The 12666-nt window shown below is 33.9% G+C and overlaps 1 protein-coding gene across 1 annotated transcript in view; it reads left to right on the plus strand.

Moving 5' to 3' along the window:
• The window catches only part of Adgrl3 (adhesion G protein-coupled receptor L3), a 444648-nt gene that overhangs the window by 69989 nt on the left and 361993 nt on the right, over positions 1-12666 (plus strand). Inside the window, exon 3 of the mRNA XM_013009168.1 lies at positions 5946-6159. Within this exon, the coding sequence (XP_012864622.1) occupies positions 5946-6159 (214 nt within the window). The remainder of the gene's footprint in view (positions 1-5945; positions 6160-12666) is intronic.

A 12666-nucleotide genomic window follows, 5' to 3' on the forward strand; every position in this document is an offset into this window, starting at 1 on the left:
TTAGATGGGTTGGAGGGAGGGAAAAAGGGAGAAAAATGAGAGAGAGGTAACAAGTTAGACAAGAAATGTACTCCCTACCTTACTTATGTAACTTTAACCCCTCTGTACATCACCTTAACAATAAAATTAAAATAAAAAAAAGAACCTACTGTTAGCAGATGTACTTTTAAAGAAAGTAGATGGTAGGTTAATATTTCATTAGGTTTTCAATGTTATTTTCACTGACAACTATTTTGGACTCTTTTTTCAAGGAACATATTTATACCTTAAATAAATGAGTTGGCATGTAAAATATCACTGAGTAAATGTACATATTTAAGAAAACTGTGTGGAAGTCTTTGCAGAAATATAGTATTGGTAATATTTCCTTTATAGTATAATTTTGGTTATGAAGTGTTTCCCACAGTCATTGCCAACAGGGTAGAAATATGTCTATTTTCATATTCATATGTTCCTATCTATAATTAAGAAACTTTAAAAAAAATCTTACCTTTGACTTAGAAATAGTTTACTTAGCTTCTTCCTGAGGTAGCGCTCTTGTACTTTTTAATTTTCAAAGAGGCATATTTTTCTTACAGTTATTGGAATGCAGTGAATAATAGCCATTTTTATTATTTTTAGCTCTGTACTACTTGCAGATATATTAACAGAGTTGCCTAAATACTTTTCAAGGATGAGATTGTAATATTAGACTGTCTTTATAGATCATTTATAATATTTTCCTTCCATTGATTCTGTAATTATTTAGTATCTATTCAACAGTTTCAATGACAACTCTAAATATTCCTACAGGCTAGACTCCACTCTGGGCTCTATATCCTCAAATCTAGTAGCTTAAGCAATCTATTTATATCCTAACACCATTGCTGGGGTCAGGAATCTAGGAGGAGTTTCATTAGTTGGTTATGGTATACGGTGTATGGTATATAGGGCTGCAGTTACTAAGGAAGTCTTTCTGGTTCCTGTGGACCAGCCTTTAAGAGGCCTTACTTACTTGTCCCACCAGTCCTTGCTGACTGTCAAGTGGGGGGCCTCTATTGTTCATCCCCCTAGGCCTTTCCATGGGGAAAGGGGCTGCTTGTGTGCTGTCAAGATATGGCAGGCTTTGTTACACATTGTGATATGATATAAAACAAAGTGTGAAAATGCCCTGTGATTTTAATGAACTACTCTGGGAAATCACACACACCCATTTATAAAATTTAAGTTCATTTGAAGCCCGTTACTGAGCACAGCCCACACTGAAGGGGAAAGAAGATAAGAATAGAGGATATATATATATATATATATATATATATAAATATATATATATATATAATCACTAACATACTTTAAAACTGCCATATGATGCTTTTTTTAAAAAAGGAATCCACGCTTCCTTCCTAGGACATCATATCTGCTGCTGTGGTTTCACAATAATGAACTGCAACACAGTTATAAAGAATTCTCTTCTGAATATACACTTACAGAACTATATATTCAATGCCCTACCATGTTTTCTCATGGCAATGCATTAAACTCTTCCTTTGGGTAAAGTTTTCAGTCTCTCTTACATATTATTGTTGTTGTTGTTGTTTTACTTAATGATTAATATGTAGAAACAACCCATGCTCCCATCCATCCCAAAATGTAATGACAAGTGGTTTGATCCATAAGCTGAAATCTTCCTTGAACAAGATACATATTCCCTTTGGTCCAATAAATAAGTGGTACATTTCTGCAGTGTCCACTAAACACTTCTGTGATGATCTCTTTTCTCTTACTCTATAGTTTAGTTTACTCCCTGAACTACTTATAGGTTATGATGATTTTTTAGTCTGTGTATGACTCCAACATTTTAGGTTTGTGAAGCCCACAAACTATTGTATATATCCAGATATTATTCTGACACCTTCAGTTAAATGTGTGAACTGATTTTTTGTGCAGTGCCACCACCAATGAATTAACTGCTTTTTACTTAATCTATTGTTACTCTGTCCCCATGTAATCTTATGCTTTATGTACCATCTCCTTCTTTGAAAAGTCTCATCTAACACCTGTGGGTTAACTGGGTAAGTTTCTGGTTTGGGATTTTATTAGAAATCCCCTGACTCTTGTTTGGCCATCAGCTTCTAGTCTTTTCAATTCTCTCCTGCAGTTCTCAAATACATGTTTTTTTACGATTTACAGTACATCAAGTTAGAAGTCTTAACGGTAAGAATGTGATTATACCAGGAAAAGAAGGGTTTTCGCTGAATCAATGGCTAGAAGTCCTGAAAAGAAGATACTGTGTTATTTTTATGAAAGTAAGCCACCAAGAATTGGAAGCTATTTTCTAAATTACTAGTTATTTTTACTTGATTTCCTTACTGTTGATCCCTGGTTTGAAACATTTTGGATTGGGTATATGTTTGACATAGAATTTATGTGCTTCCTTACGTTCTAACCATCTTTAGCAGAGAAGATAGTTTAGTTCATATTCTTCCAGGCAGTCTCATCTCATGATAAGTGAGTTGTGCTAAGCTGTATTATGTACCAGAAAGTTAGCAAATTTCACATCTATTATTCATTCACTCTATTCTGCAAATATGTATTATACATCTATATGATGAAACCGTGTGTTTCTCCTTAAAACACACCTTTTGTCATGTGATAGCAACAGTACAGAGGGTCCTGGGTTCAAAGCTGGTATGGGGGTGACAGCATTGTAAAGTGGGCAGGAGAGAAGCTTGAGAATGTGTGCTGTTCATTCATTGACCCATATTTATTTGCCATAAACCACTTCACACTGCCCCATGGGACATTACCTGGCACAGACAGTGCTTAGCTCCACTATCTGACAAGCCACCTTGCATTTAAACTATTGACATTGCTTGTCATTTCCTTTGTAACCAAAGCCATACTGTTAGCAGTGTGATAACTGACTGGTTAAAGTATCTGATTTTTAACTGAGGCCATTTTTTTTGGATTTGATTGCTGGTGAAAACATTTAGTAATCTAATTAAAAGTAATTCAAATAGCTAATTACATAATGTTGTAGTTTCCAGCAATATATTCTTTTGAACAAAGCATTCATCATTTGTGGAGTGTAATTTGTCACTGGGTTCCAGAAACAAATGCAATTATATGTTAAAATGAACAAAGTTTCTACCAAACAACTCTGGAATAACATTGTAAAATTTAGAGTATTTATACCCATTTAGAAGAGCTGTAGAAAATTTAGGGCTGGACATTGTTCTTGGCTTTGCATCTAGCTTGAATGGTTTGATTCTGAATGATACATTTGACAGTGAAGACCCACATTAAAGCTATGTCAATGTTTTGACAAAATTGACTGATGAGTTTCATCATCCTAATTGTCCACTGAGAAAAACAAATGCTTTGACAGTGTGATTTGCTCATGTGTTGTTTCTTTGTTAAATTAACTTGTTTTTAACTTAATTGACTGGATAAGACAACACAATATTGCTAGATTAATCCAATATTAGGAAGCTTTCTGAAGTAATTTTTCTTAAATGGCAAGTGCAAAGAGGCTAATCACCTTGTCTTCTAACAATTGTCGAAAATCTACAAATCATCTGAAATTGTGATTTTCTGCCCAAGACATTGTGTGAGAAAAGAAATACCTCTGTGATTTCTGTTTAAGATGACAAAAATCTTGCAAATAGATTTCTGAATTGAAATATTCTCATTATTCACTTATTCCCTTATTTAAAGTTTAAGTACACTAATTAAATAAAGATAGGCTCTTAATATTAAAATGAATTTATGTTCAAAGACAAACTTTTGGAATGATAAATTTATTAGGAGTAGAAATTCAGTGTGTATCTTATGAGACTACTCTGCCAAAATATTGATTCAACAACACATTTTAGAAAGAGCATTGCAACAAATTTTTTTAATTGTGAAAATACTGTACAGAGGGGTTACAATTACATGGGCAGGATAATGAATACATTTATTATCAAGCATTGTTGCCTCCTCCTTTGTTTCCCCTTCCCATCGCTCCCCCCCACCCCCCGCACCAAAGTTGTAAAGTTCATTTTCGACATAAGGACTTGTACATCGCATTGTTGCAATGGGTCCACCTGTATCCCTATTTAAACGATTTGTTTTTTCCCTTCCCCTCCAAAAATTATACCGACAGCAAATACAGTGAAAGCAGAGGTTATACTATGGGGGAGGGACATACAAAGCAACAAAGAAGTAATCTTATAAATGTGTTAGAAACAATCGCATGAAAGAAAAAAAACATTTGAATACATATCTTAGGGTTCATTTCTCTAACATCAACCAATTTTGAATAATTATTTGAGCTATCTTTGATTAATGACGTGGATTTGCTAGATTCTTATGTGTGTGTTTGTGTGTGCTCACATGAGTGTGTAAGTTTGTTGAGTGAGGAGAGAGAAAGAAAAAAACAAATGCCAAAGCCACATAAAATCATTGCATTATGGTGCAATCAGACCTTTTCTAAATACACAAATAAGGGAAAAACCAATTTCTTTCTCAAATTTGAAATGATATGCTTCAAAAAAGAAACCACATTTTCTCAGTTTTAAAGAAATATTAATAATTATAAAGTTTTGCTTCTTTACTAATCCTTGTTCTTAGCTCTCTGCTTCTCATCTCCTAGTGCATCTTCTTTTATATAGCATGCTTATTTAAATAAAAGTTTTAAATAAATAATTCTCTGTGTTTAAGTTCATATTTTTATGTAAGTGTACATTTGTGAATTAATCAACTGTCAACATAAATTTAATCCATCATATGTGCTTCCCATTAGTTGAATTTGTTATGCAGACATCCACTTTGTTAACAGTTGGTATATACTTCATTTAGGATTTCAATTAACTTGCTTCCAATGATGACTTGCTGAGTTTTGCAACAATTCGCATAACATGCTGCTTATATTCAGTCTTGGAATGAGAAACTATTAAACTTGACCTGAAAAGATAGAAAGCTTCTATATATAAAAAGTAAACATATACATTAACAAACATGTAAAATGAAACAATCTAGAAGAAACATAACGGAAAGAGACCTAATTTTCTTACTATGCGAAGAACTTTTAGAACAGCAAGACTTGCTTAAATTTGAGCACATTATGTGTAAAAAGAATAAAAATAATTATACAAATGAAGTAGAAAATTACAATAACAATAGTATACCATTATATATTCCTTAGGCATTGATTTGGGAAAATTAAGAGAACTGATATTTAATTTTGAAACAGAAAGGACTGTCATTTTTTTCTTTTTAACCAAACTCTGTTGGCCAGATTTGAAATTGTTTTCCCCCATTTCCCATCAATTTTTATTTTTAGAAATATATCATAAGTTTTACTTCTACAAATATAATTTTACTTAGGGCTATATTATACAATAAACTTGGATAATTATATAATGTCCAAAATACTATAAGTAACATGTACAGATTCATTTATATACTTCATTATATGCAGTTATTTAAAATATCCATGAGCATAGGACAAATTAATTTTAATTATATATATGTTTATAAATGTTTATATGGGTCCCTATTTTAATGCATCTATTATAAATGGAATATACATATCCAGAAACAAAAATATTGTACCATATATTACATTATTAAGTAAAATATACAAGTTGTCAGAGTGTATAATACTATAAAATGTACTTAAGTGAAACAAAAAGAGGGGAGGGAGGTCTCACATAATATGTGTGTGTGTGTGTGTGTGTGTGCGCGCGCGGGGGGGGGTGTAGAAAATTCTAGTGGGAAAGTTAACCACATTGTTATTTGGAGCTCAAAAAACAAAACCCCACAAAACAAAACAGAACCATATTTTAGTTACATTATAAACCTTGCTGGAGTTTCCATTGTGCCAGTCCACCCCCAAACACTAGAAAGCGAACTCATGCACAGAGTGCCCCTTTATGAGTAATAACCATATTGTGCTTTCTTTCTCCCTCTTCCTCCCATAGCCTTCAGCCGCGCCCCAATTCCCATGGCCGTGGTCCGCAGAGAGCTGTCCTGTGAGAGTTACCCCATAGAGCTCCGCTGTCCGGGAACAGATGTCATCATGATTGAAAGTGCCAACTACGGGAGGACCGATGACAAAATCTGTGACTCGGACCCCGCTCAGATGGAGAATATCAGATGTTACCTGCCAGATGCCTATAAGATTATGTCTCAAAGGTATGGTGCTTCCAGTATTCTCTTCTATGCCTACATATAAGCCTGCCTGCCTGCAGATCTCTTCCTTCCTTCCTTCCTTCCTTCCTTCCTTCCTTCCTTCCTTCCTTCCTTCCTTCCTTCCTTCTTTCCCTCCTTCCCTCCTTCCTTCTCTCCCTCTTTCCTTCCTTCCCTCCTTCTCTCCTGCCTGTCCTTCCTCCCATACTCTTTCCCTTTAAACCAGGCATCTGCGCATGCAAGGCAAGTGCTCTAGCCCTTGAGCTACTCCCGGGCAGCATTTCAATATCTGAGTCTTATACCACTAAAAGGATGCATTTAGAAATTGCACATAGCACTGGGAAAATATTAAAATGTATTTAGATTTTTTAGTAAAGCTCATGATATAATCCTCTTGCTGTTCAATAGTGTTTTCTAGAACTGAATTAATTATACAATAAAAGTTTCAAAAGCAGTATTTTATATAAGATTTGTGGAAATAGGAGTGTGTGTGTGTGTGTGTGTGTGTGTGTGTGTGTGTCAGTTTGGGCTCTTGAACTCAGAACTTGGGCACTGTCTCTGAGGCTCTTTGTGTTCACAGCTAGTGCTCTACCAATTGAGCCACAGTGTCACTTCTTGGTTTTAAGAGGTTAATTAGAGGTAAGAGTCTCAAGGAGACTTTTCTGCCTGAGCTGGCTTCAAACCACAGTCCTCAGATCTCAATTTCCTGAATAGCTAGAATTACAGGAGTGAGTCACTGGTGCCAGGCCAGAAATAAAGATTTTTAAAATTGATTCCTAATAGGGTAAAAAAGTGGAAAAAAATAAATTAGTAATTTTGTAAGTATTAATAATTAATAAAGTTAATGATTATATAATGATTAATAATAAACTTACTGATTATTGATAAAATATTTGGACTCAGAATTTAATAAACAAGTAGTCATTTGTGATCTAGTATATAAAATTTAACTTTATAAATTTAAACTATATAAAGTATTTCTATATTAAAATAATATGTTAAAATACCATGCAATGACACTGAATAAGAAACTATCTTTGACTTAAAGAGATTATTCAATAGGAATCCAAGCTAGAATAGATTTAAATTATCTTAATATTAAAGTGGTCGGTTATATTTTGTTGTTGTGTATCTTTCTGGTTATAATAAATTCCATATGCCTCAAACTGAAATACAATGTTTTGACTAATATTTTCAGTCATTTTATTTTATAGTGGTCTTGTAAGGTTCTCTGAAGAGTGGCTTTCTATTATCAGAAAAGACATCACACATGGTGATTACATTTTTTTTCTTTTCTTATTGCCTTTTCTGGGGCTTGAACTCATGGCCTAAGTGCTGCCCATAAACTTTTTGCTCAAGCACTTGAGCCACAGCTCCACTTCCAGTGTTTTCATTAATTGGAAATAAGAGTCTCACTAACTTTCCTGCTTGGGCTGGCTTTGAACCTTGATCCTCAAATCTCAGTCTCCTGAATAGCTAGGATTATAGGCACCAGTCACAGGTGCTGGCCCAGGTGGTTTGTGTGTTTTTTCATCTAAATCAGAGACATCCAACCCTGCAATTTCAAAGATACAAAAATGCCATTTGAGGTGTAGTTTGAGGAGGAGCTTCTGCTTTTTTTGTGACTAGGTTTTCATTGAAATACTGTAGAAGCATTGACTTCAATAGCTCTTTGTTCTCTGTGAGATTTTCATTGAAATTGTTTTAATCTTTTCATTGATACTATTCAGGACATTCAGAATAAGCCCTTAATCTTATAATTCATGTAGAAAATAGTTAAAAATGGATGCTCTAGAACCATGGAATGTATAAAGTACAATGACAAATCTTGGGGGGTTGCTTTCATCACTAAAGCTATCTCTAAGTAAACCCACCTGGGGGTTTCTGAAGAGTTATCAGTTAGCTGAAACAGCGGTTAATTCTCAGTGCAAGCAAGTGCTTTACTTGCATTTGAACTTTGAAGTGTGCTACATTTACACTTGTCCAAAATAAATACTTTTGACTTTTGGAAGAAAAGAAATGACTTTCATCTTGTGTGATGGCCAAGGCCACCCATGCTGCTTTACAATGAACTTCGTTATGCTGACAGGGCAGCCACTGCATGTTAAATAATGCTCATAATTGCTAGCTGTGGCATGGATATATCTTACTGATACTACTATAGACACGTGAAGTAGATTGGTGCATGCAAACTGAAAACATAATATAGAGCAACCTTACATCAAGGTCTACAAATCTTTAAGTATATTTTGTAGGAAGATTATTACTAAAGATAAAAAGATATTAGTACTGAATCTTGGTCTAACTTTGTTTTATTTAAACAACAACAACAACAACAAAGCTTTCTAACTTCTTTCAGAAATAGCAGGCAACATGTTTCATGTCGATGTTTCAATACACATTGCATCAATTATACTGCATACTGATGTGTAAGCTAACTGTGAAACATTCCCCACTTGAATTCAAAAAGATATGATATTTGATTTCTTCAGTTTTCTACAGTAAAAATGTTCTAATCTGGTATCTGCTGAGAGATGCCACTTTTTTCCCACAACTTTCAGGACTGCATGATCTTAGAAGAAACTCCTTACTACAGAAAATATTGATGCTCAGCACAAACAAACAAATGAAAAGATTATGCAAATTGCCAAGTTGGGGGTCTCAAATCTAAGTGATCATGTGCCCTTCTGCCCACTTGCTCAATCTCTGACATTACATAATCTATCATTACCTTGCTGAAGGGTTTATTCAGATGCCAGGACACATTCATTTTAGCCTTCATAGACCTTAGCATCTATCTTCTAGTCTAACATAGCATCATTTACACCTCCCCTGTTCTATCTTAATATTAACCAAACTGCATTATCACACAATCAGCTTTTTCTAAAGCAATTGCTGGCTTTCAGAAAGCAGAATTTCTACTGATTTTACCTAAAATCAATGTTGGTGTATATGTGAGTAAATGAATATGCTCTTAGAGCATTAATTTTTTTTTAATTCTTATCTGTGTGCTCTTCTGTTTTTACATTTTAGGAAGTAGTAAAAGAAATATCCCACATAGCTTTGGAATCCAAATGTGAAAAGTGGTTATTAACAAATAGATAATTTCAGCAGTTTTACATTTGGAATTCATCTCAGGTTTCATGTTATCTTCTTCAGCTTTAATGGAAATAAATATGCAGCTCACTACAGCAGTTATTTGGGTTTGATGGACATGTAAGTCAGGCATGGTCCCTACCCATGAAAAATTTTTTTTTTACAGATAAAAGGCTTTGTTGTTTGCTTCATATTCCTTTCTACTTCATTTACTTTTTTTATTATTTTAAATTTATTGTTAAGGTGATATACAGAGGGTTGTAGTTACATAAGTAAGGTAGTGAGTATATTTCTTGTCAAACTTGTTGCCCCCTACCTAATTTTTTTCCCACTTTCCCTTCTTGCCAACCCCTACCCCCACAAATTGTACATATCATTTTCAACATATTGTCTTGTAAGTTTCCCTTTTGTTCTACCATTTTGTGGTTCCCCTTCCTTTCCCTAATTCAGATAAGTGTATACACAATACCCAGGATACCAAAAGGAGAATAAAAGAGAAATGTACCTCTGGATAAGATTACAGACTAGTTCATTGGAGAAATATTAGATGTATCTTTAGGAGGAGGCTGGCATTAGTGTGTCTTAGAAGCCAGACTGACACTAAGTTTAGAAGTAGAAAAGTACTGAAAAGAAACCCAAAGGAATGGCTTCCTTTTTGTAACTCCTTCAGCCATCCTTAGGCTCTTTCACTCATTTTCCAAATGTGCCAGTGTTTGGGTTCACTCTTTCCTTCAATACCTGTTATAATTCGGCTACACATTATCTTATGGAACATTACTATTGAAAAATGATAGAAAAATTGAGAAAGTTCCTTAAAAAAATTCCATGATCATATTTATTATGATTTGGGAAAAAATTCCAGAGGACTATCAGAACATTGAATACCATATTGCATTTTTATGCACACTTTTTTTCTTTGGTTGGTCTTGGGGCTTGAGCTTTGGGCCTGAGCGCTTTTCCTCAGCTCTTCAACTCAAGGCTAGTGCTCTACCACTTGAACCACAGCACCACTTCTGGTTTTCTGGTGGTTTATTGGAGATAAAAGTTTCACAGCTTTTCCTGGTGGTTGGCTTTGAATCATAATCCTCAGATCTCAGCCTCCTGAGTAGCTAAGATTACAGATGTGAGCCACTGGCTTCTGGCTGCAAACATTTTATTATTATTTAATGGCTTTGGTCCCCAGGTATTTCTATATGCATGTTCATACACACACACAGACACACACACACACACACACACACACACACATATGATCAAATGTCTTTTGTGCACAGGTATGTATATACATATGTGTGTATAACATATTTGGATATAATATGCACACAGATAATTGCAGATATTGGATACACATGCTTCTTTGTATGTATTTAACTCATTCATATAGCTAAACAACCAGATGAAGAGCTAGGACATGAATGTTTCCTAAGATGTGCCCATTTGTTCTCTATCAACCCCACCTTCTCCCCAAGGACTGCCCCTGTGCTTACTTTTACACAAAATTTGTAATTTAAGTAATAGTGCATATAATATGCACTTGTTTCTTTATTGCTTCTTACACCCAGGGCAATTATTTTTTATAATTTTCCTGAAGCCATTTTACATACCATTTATTCACTCACTTCAAACATACTAAAATTATTTTCTAGTAAATTTACCAAGTGATAGCTGCCAACGGCGATCATAATAAATCAGTTTAGCAAATTTCTATCAATGCAGTATAGCTCTGTAGAACAATTACTGTTAATTCTTATTTCCATCCCACCACATGCAATGGTTTAATCTGTTTTTCTGGTTAAATGTTACACTCAATGAACAAAGTTAAGCTAAATAAGTGTGTATTTGAAATTGAGTTAAATGTATTGAGCTTTTCAGTGGTGATTCTAGAGGAAAAATGTTTGCTGTTATTCCTATAAGCATGGATATAAATGTATCACTTGCATTTTTCATTCTCTTAAAATCAAAGATCACGAATTGATACATTTTTTAAGTTACTCTATTGAACAGAGGTAGTGAATGTGTAATGTGAGAAATTCATTTTTCCATTTAAATGAGAGATCTAAATTTTTGTTTGGTTTTACCAGTGTTTTGCCGATATTATATTTTCATGTTATCATCACATCAGGAGCAAGAACATTAAAAGAGGGGATGGATGGGGTAGGAAGAGAGAGAGAAAGAAAGAGTTGTTTCTCACCTTACTGAGAGCTATATTTCAGTTTATATCAGAAGCACTGCAGGAGATTTTACAGCTTACAAAAAAGATTTTTGGTTTCTGTTGTGTTCATCCCTGGAGAAGTTAAGAAGTCTTCAATAATAATAGAAGGAATGTCAGTGGTATAGCCTAGTAGGTGTCCTGCAACAACCATGAGTTTTTTTTATTCATGTATTCTCTCTTGCTTCTTTGAATAATCCATTACCTTATATTGTAACAGATCACAAACAAATCCTCACCTATCTTATTTGCATTAAAGAAAAATAAGTATAGAACCTGTGATATATAATGCCTTGCTTCAGGATTATAATATGAATGCACATTTTGTTTACACAAAAATAGAATGAGAAAGATAACTTCCATTCCAAAAGCCCAAATATACAGAACATGACATTTGAAGCATTGTATTTATCTCTTCTTTTCAAGGATTCCTGACTCTTTTGATTCTGAAAATATGTTTTGTTCAACCAACTCAATTGTTTTTTTAAGTATACTTTGTTACTAATTTAATTTTTGAAAGAAATTGTATGTTATTTATGTCTAGCTCTAAATTACAAAACACAACAAAATCAACAAATGATTTGAATGTTTTTGACAGGTAAAGGTAGTTCTGTTGGCTCATCAATCTTAGTTCATGAAAAATATTCACCTCATTTTTTGGAGGCATCTTTAAAGCAAAGTTCATGTAACTTAGGAGTCTTTTCCTGGAAGTCTTCAGAACAGACACTTTTTATAATAACACATAATTAGTTATCTTACTTATTACATCATCATAGGCATTGGTGGTACAAAAGAAATTCTAGACAAAACTACTTGTAACTTAGCTGAGTACAAGGCAGTAGTGACAGTGTGTTCCTAAACATTTCTCAATGTAATTTCTAATATAAATACTGGTAGATGTAACCCACATAAAATGACTATTGTGGGGATATTTTAAATTTTATTTTTATGTTCTTTATAAAGATAATTTTAAAAAGCAGAAGAATAAATCCTTTTAGCACTGTATGAATTGACTTTCTGTAGCTATAACATAAAATCTGAGCCTAGATACTTTGTACAGAAAAAGATTTACTTCTCTGAACATTTAAAATACTATTTATCAAAACAAGTTCCAGGACATTGAAACCTTTTTTTAAGTCATGGAAGTGTTTGTTTTCACTTTTTTGTTGTTTTTTGTGGGGTTAAACCAGGGCTTAGGAGCTGTCCCT

Source organism: Dipodomys ordii, unplaced genomic scaffold (genome assembly GCF_000151885.1).
Source record: "Dipodomys ordii isolate 6190 unplaced genomic scaffold, Dord_2.0 Scaffold8, whole genome shotgun sequence".
NCBI classification, from domain to species: domain Eukaryota; kingdom Metazoa; phylum Chordata; class Mammalia; order Rodentia; family Heteromyidae; genus Dipodomys; species Dipodomys ordii.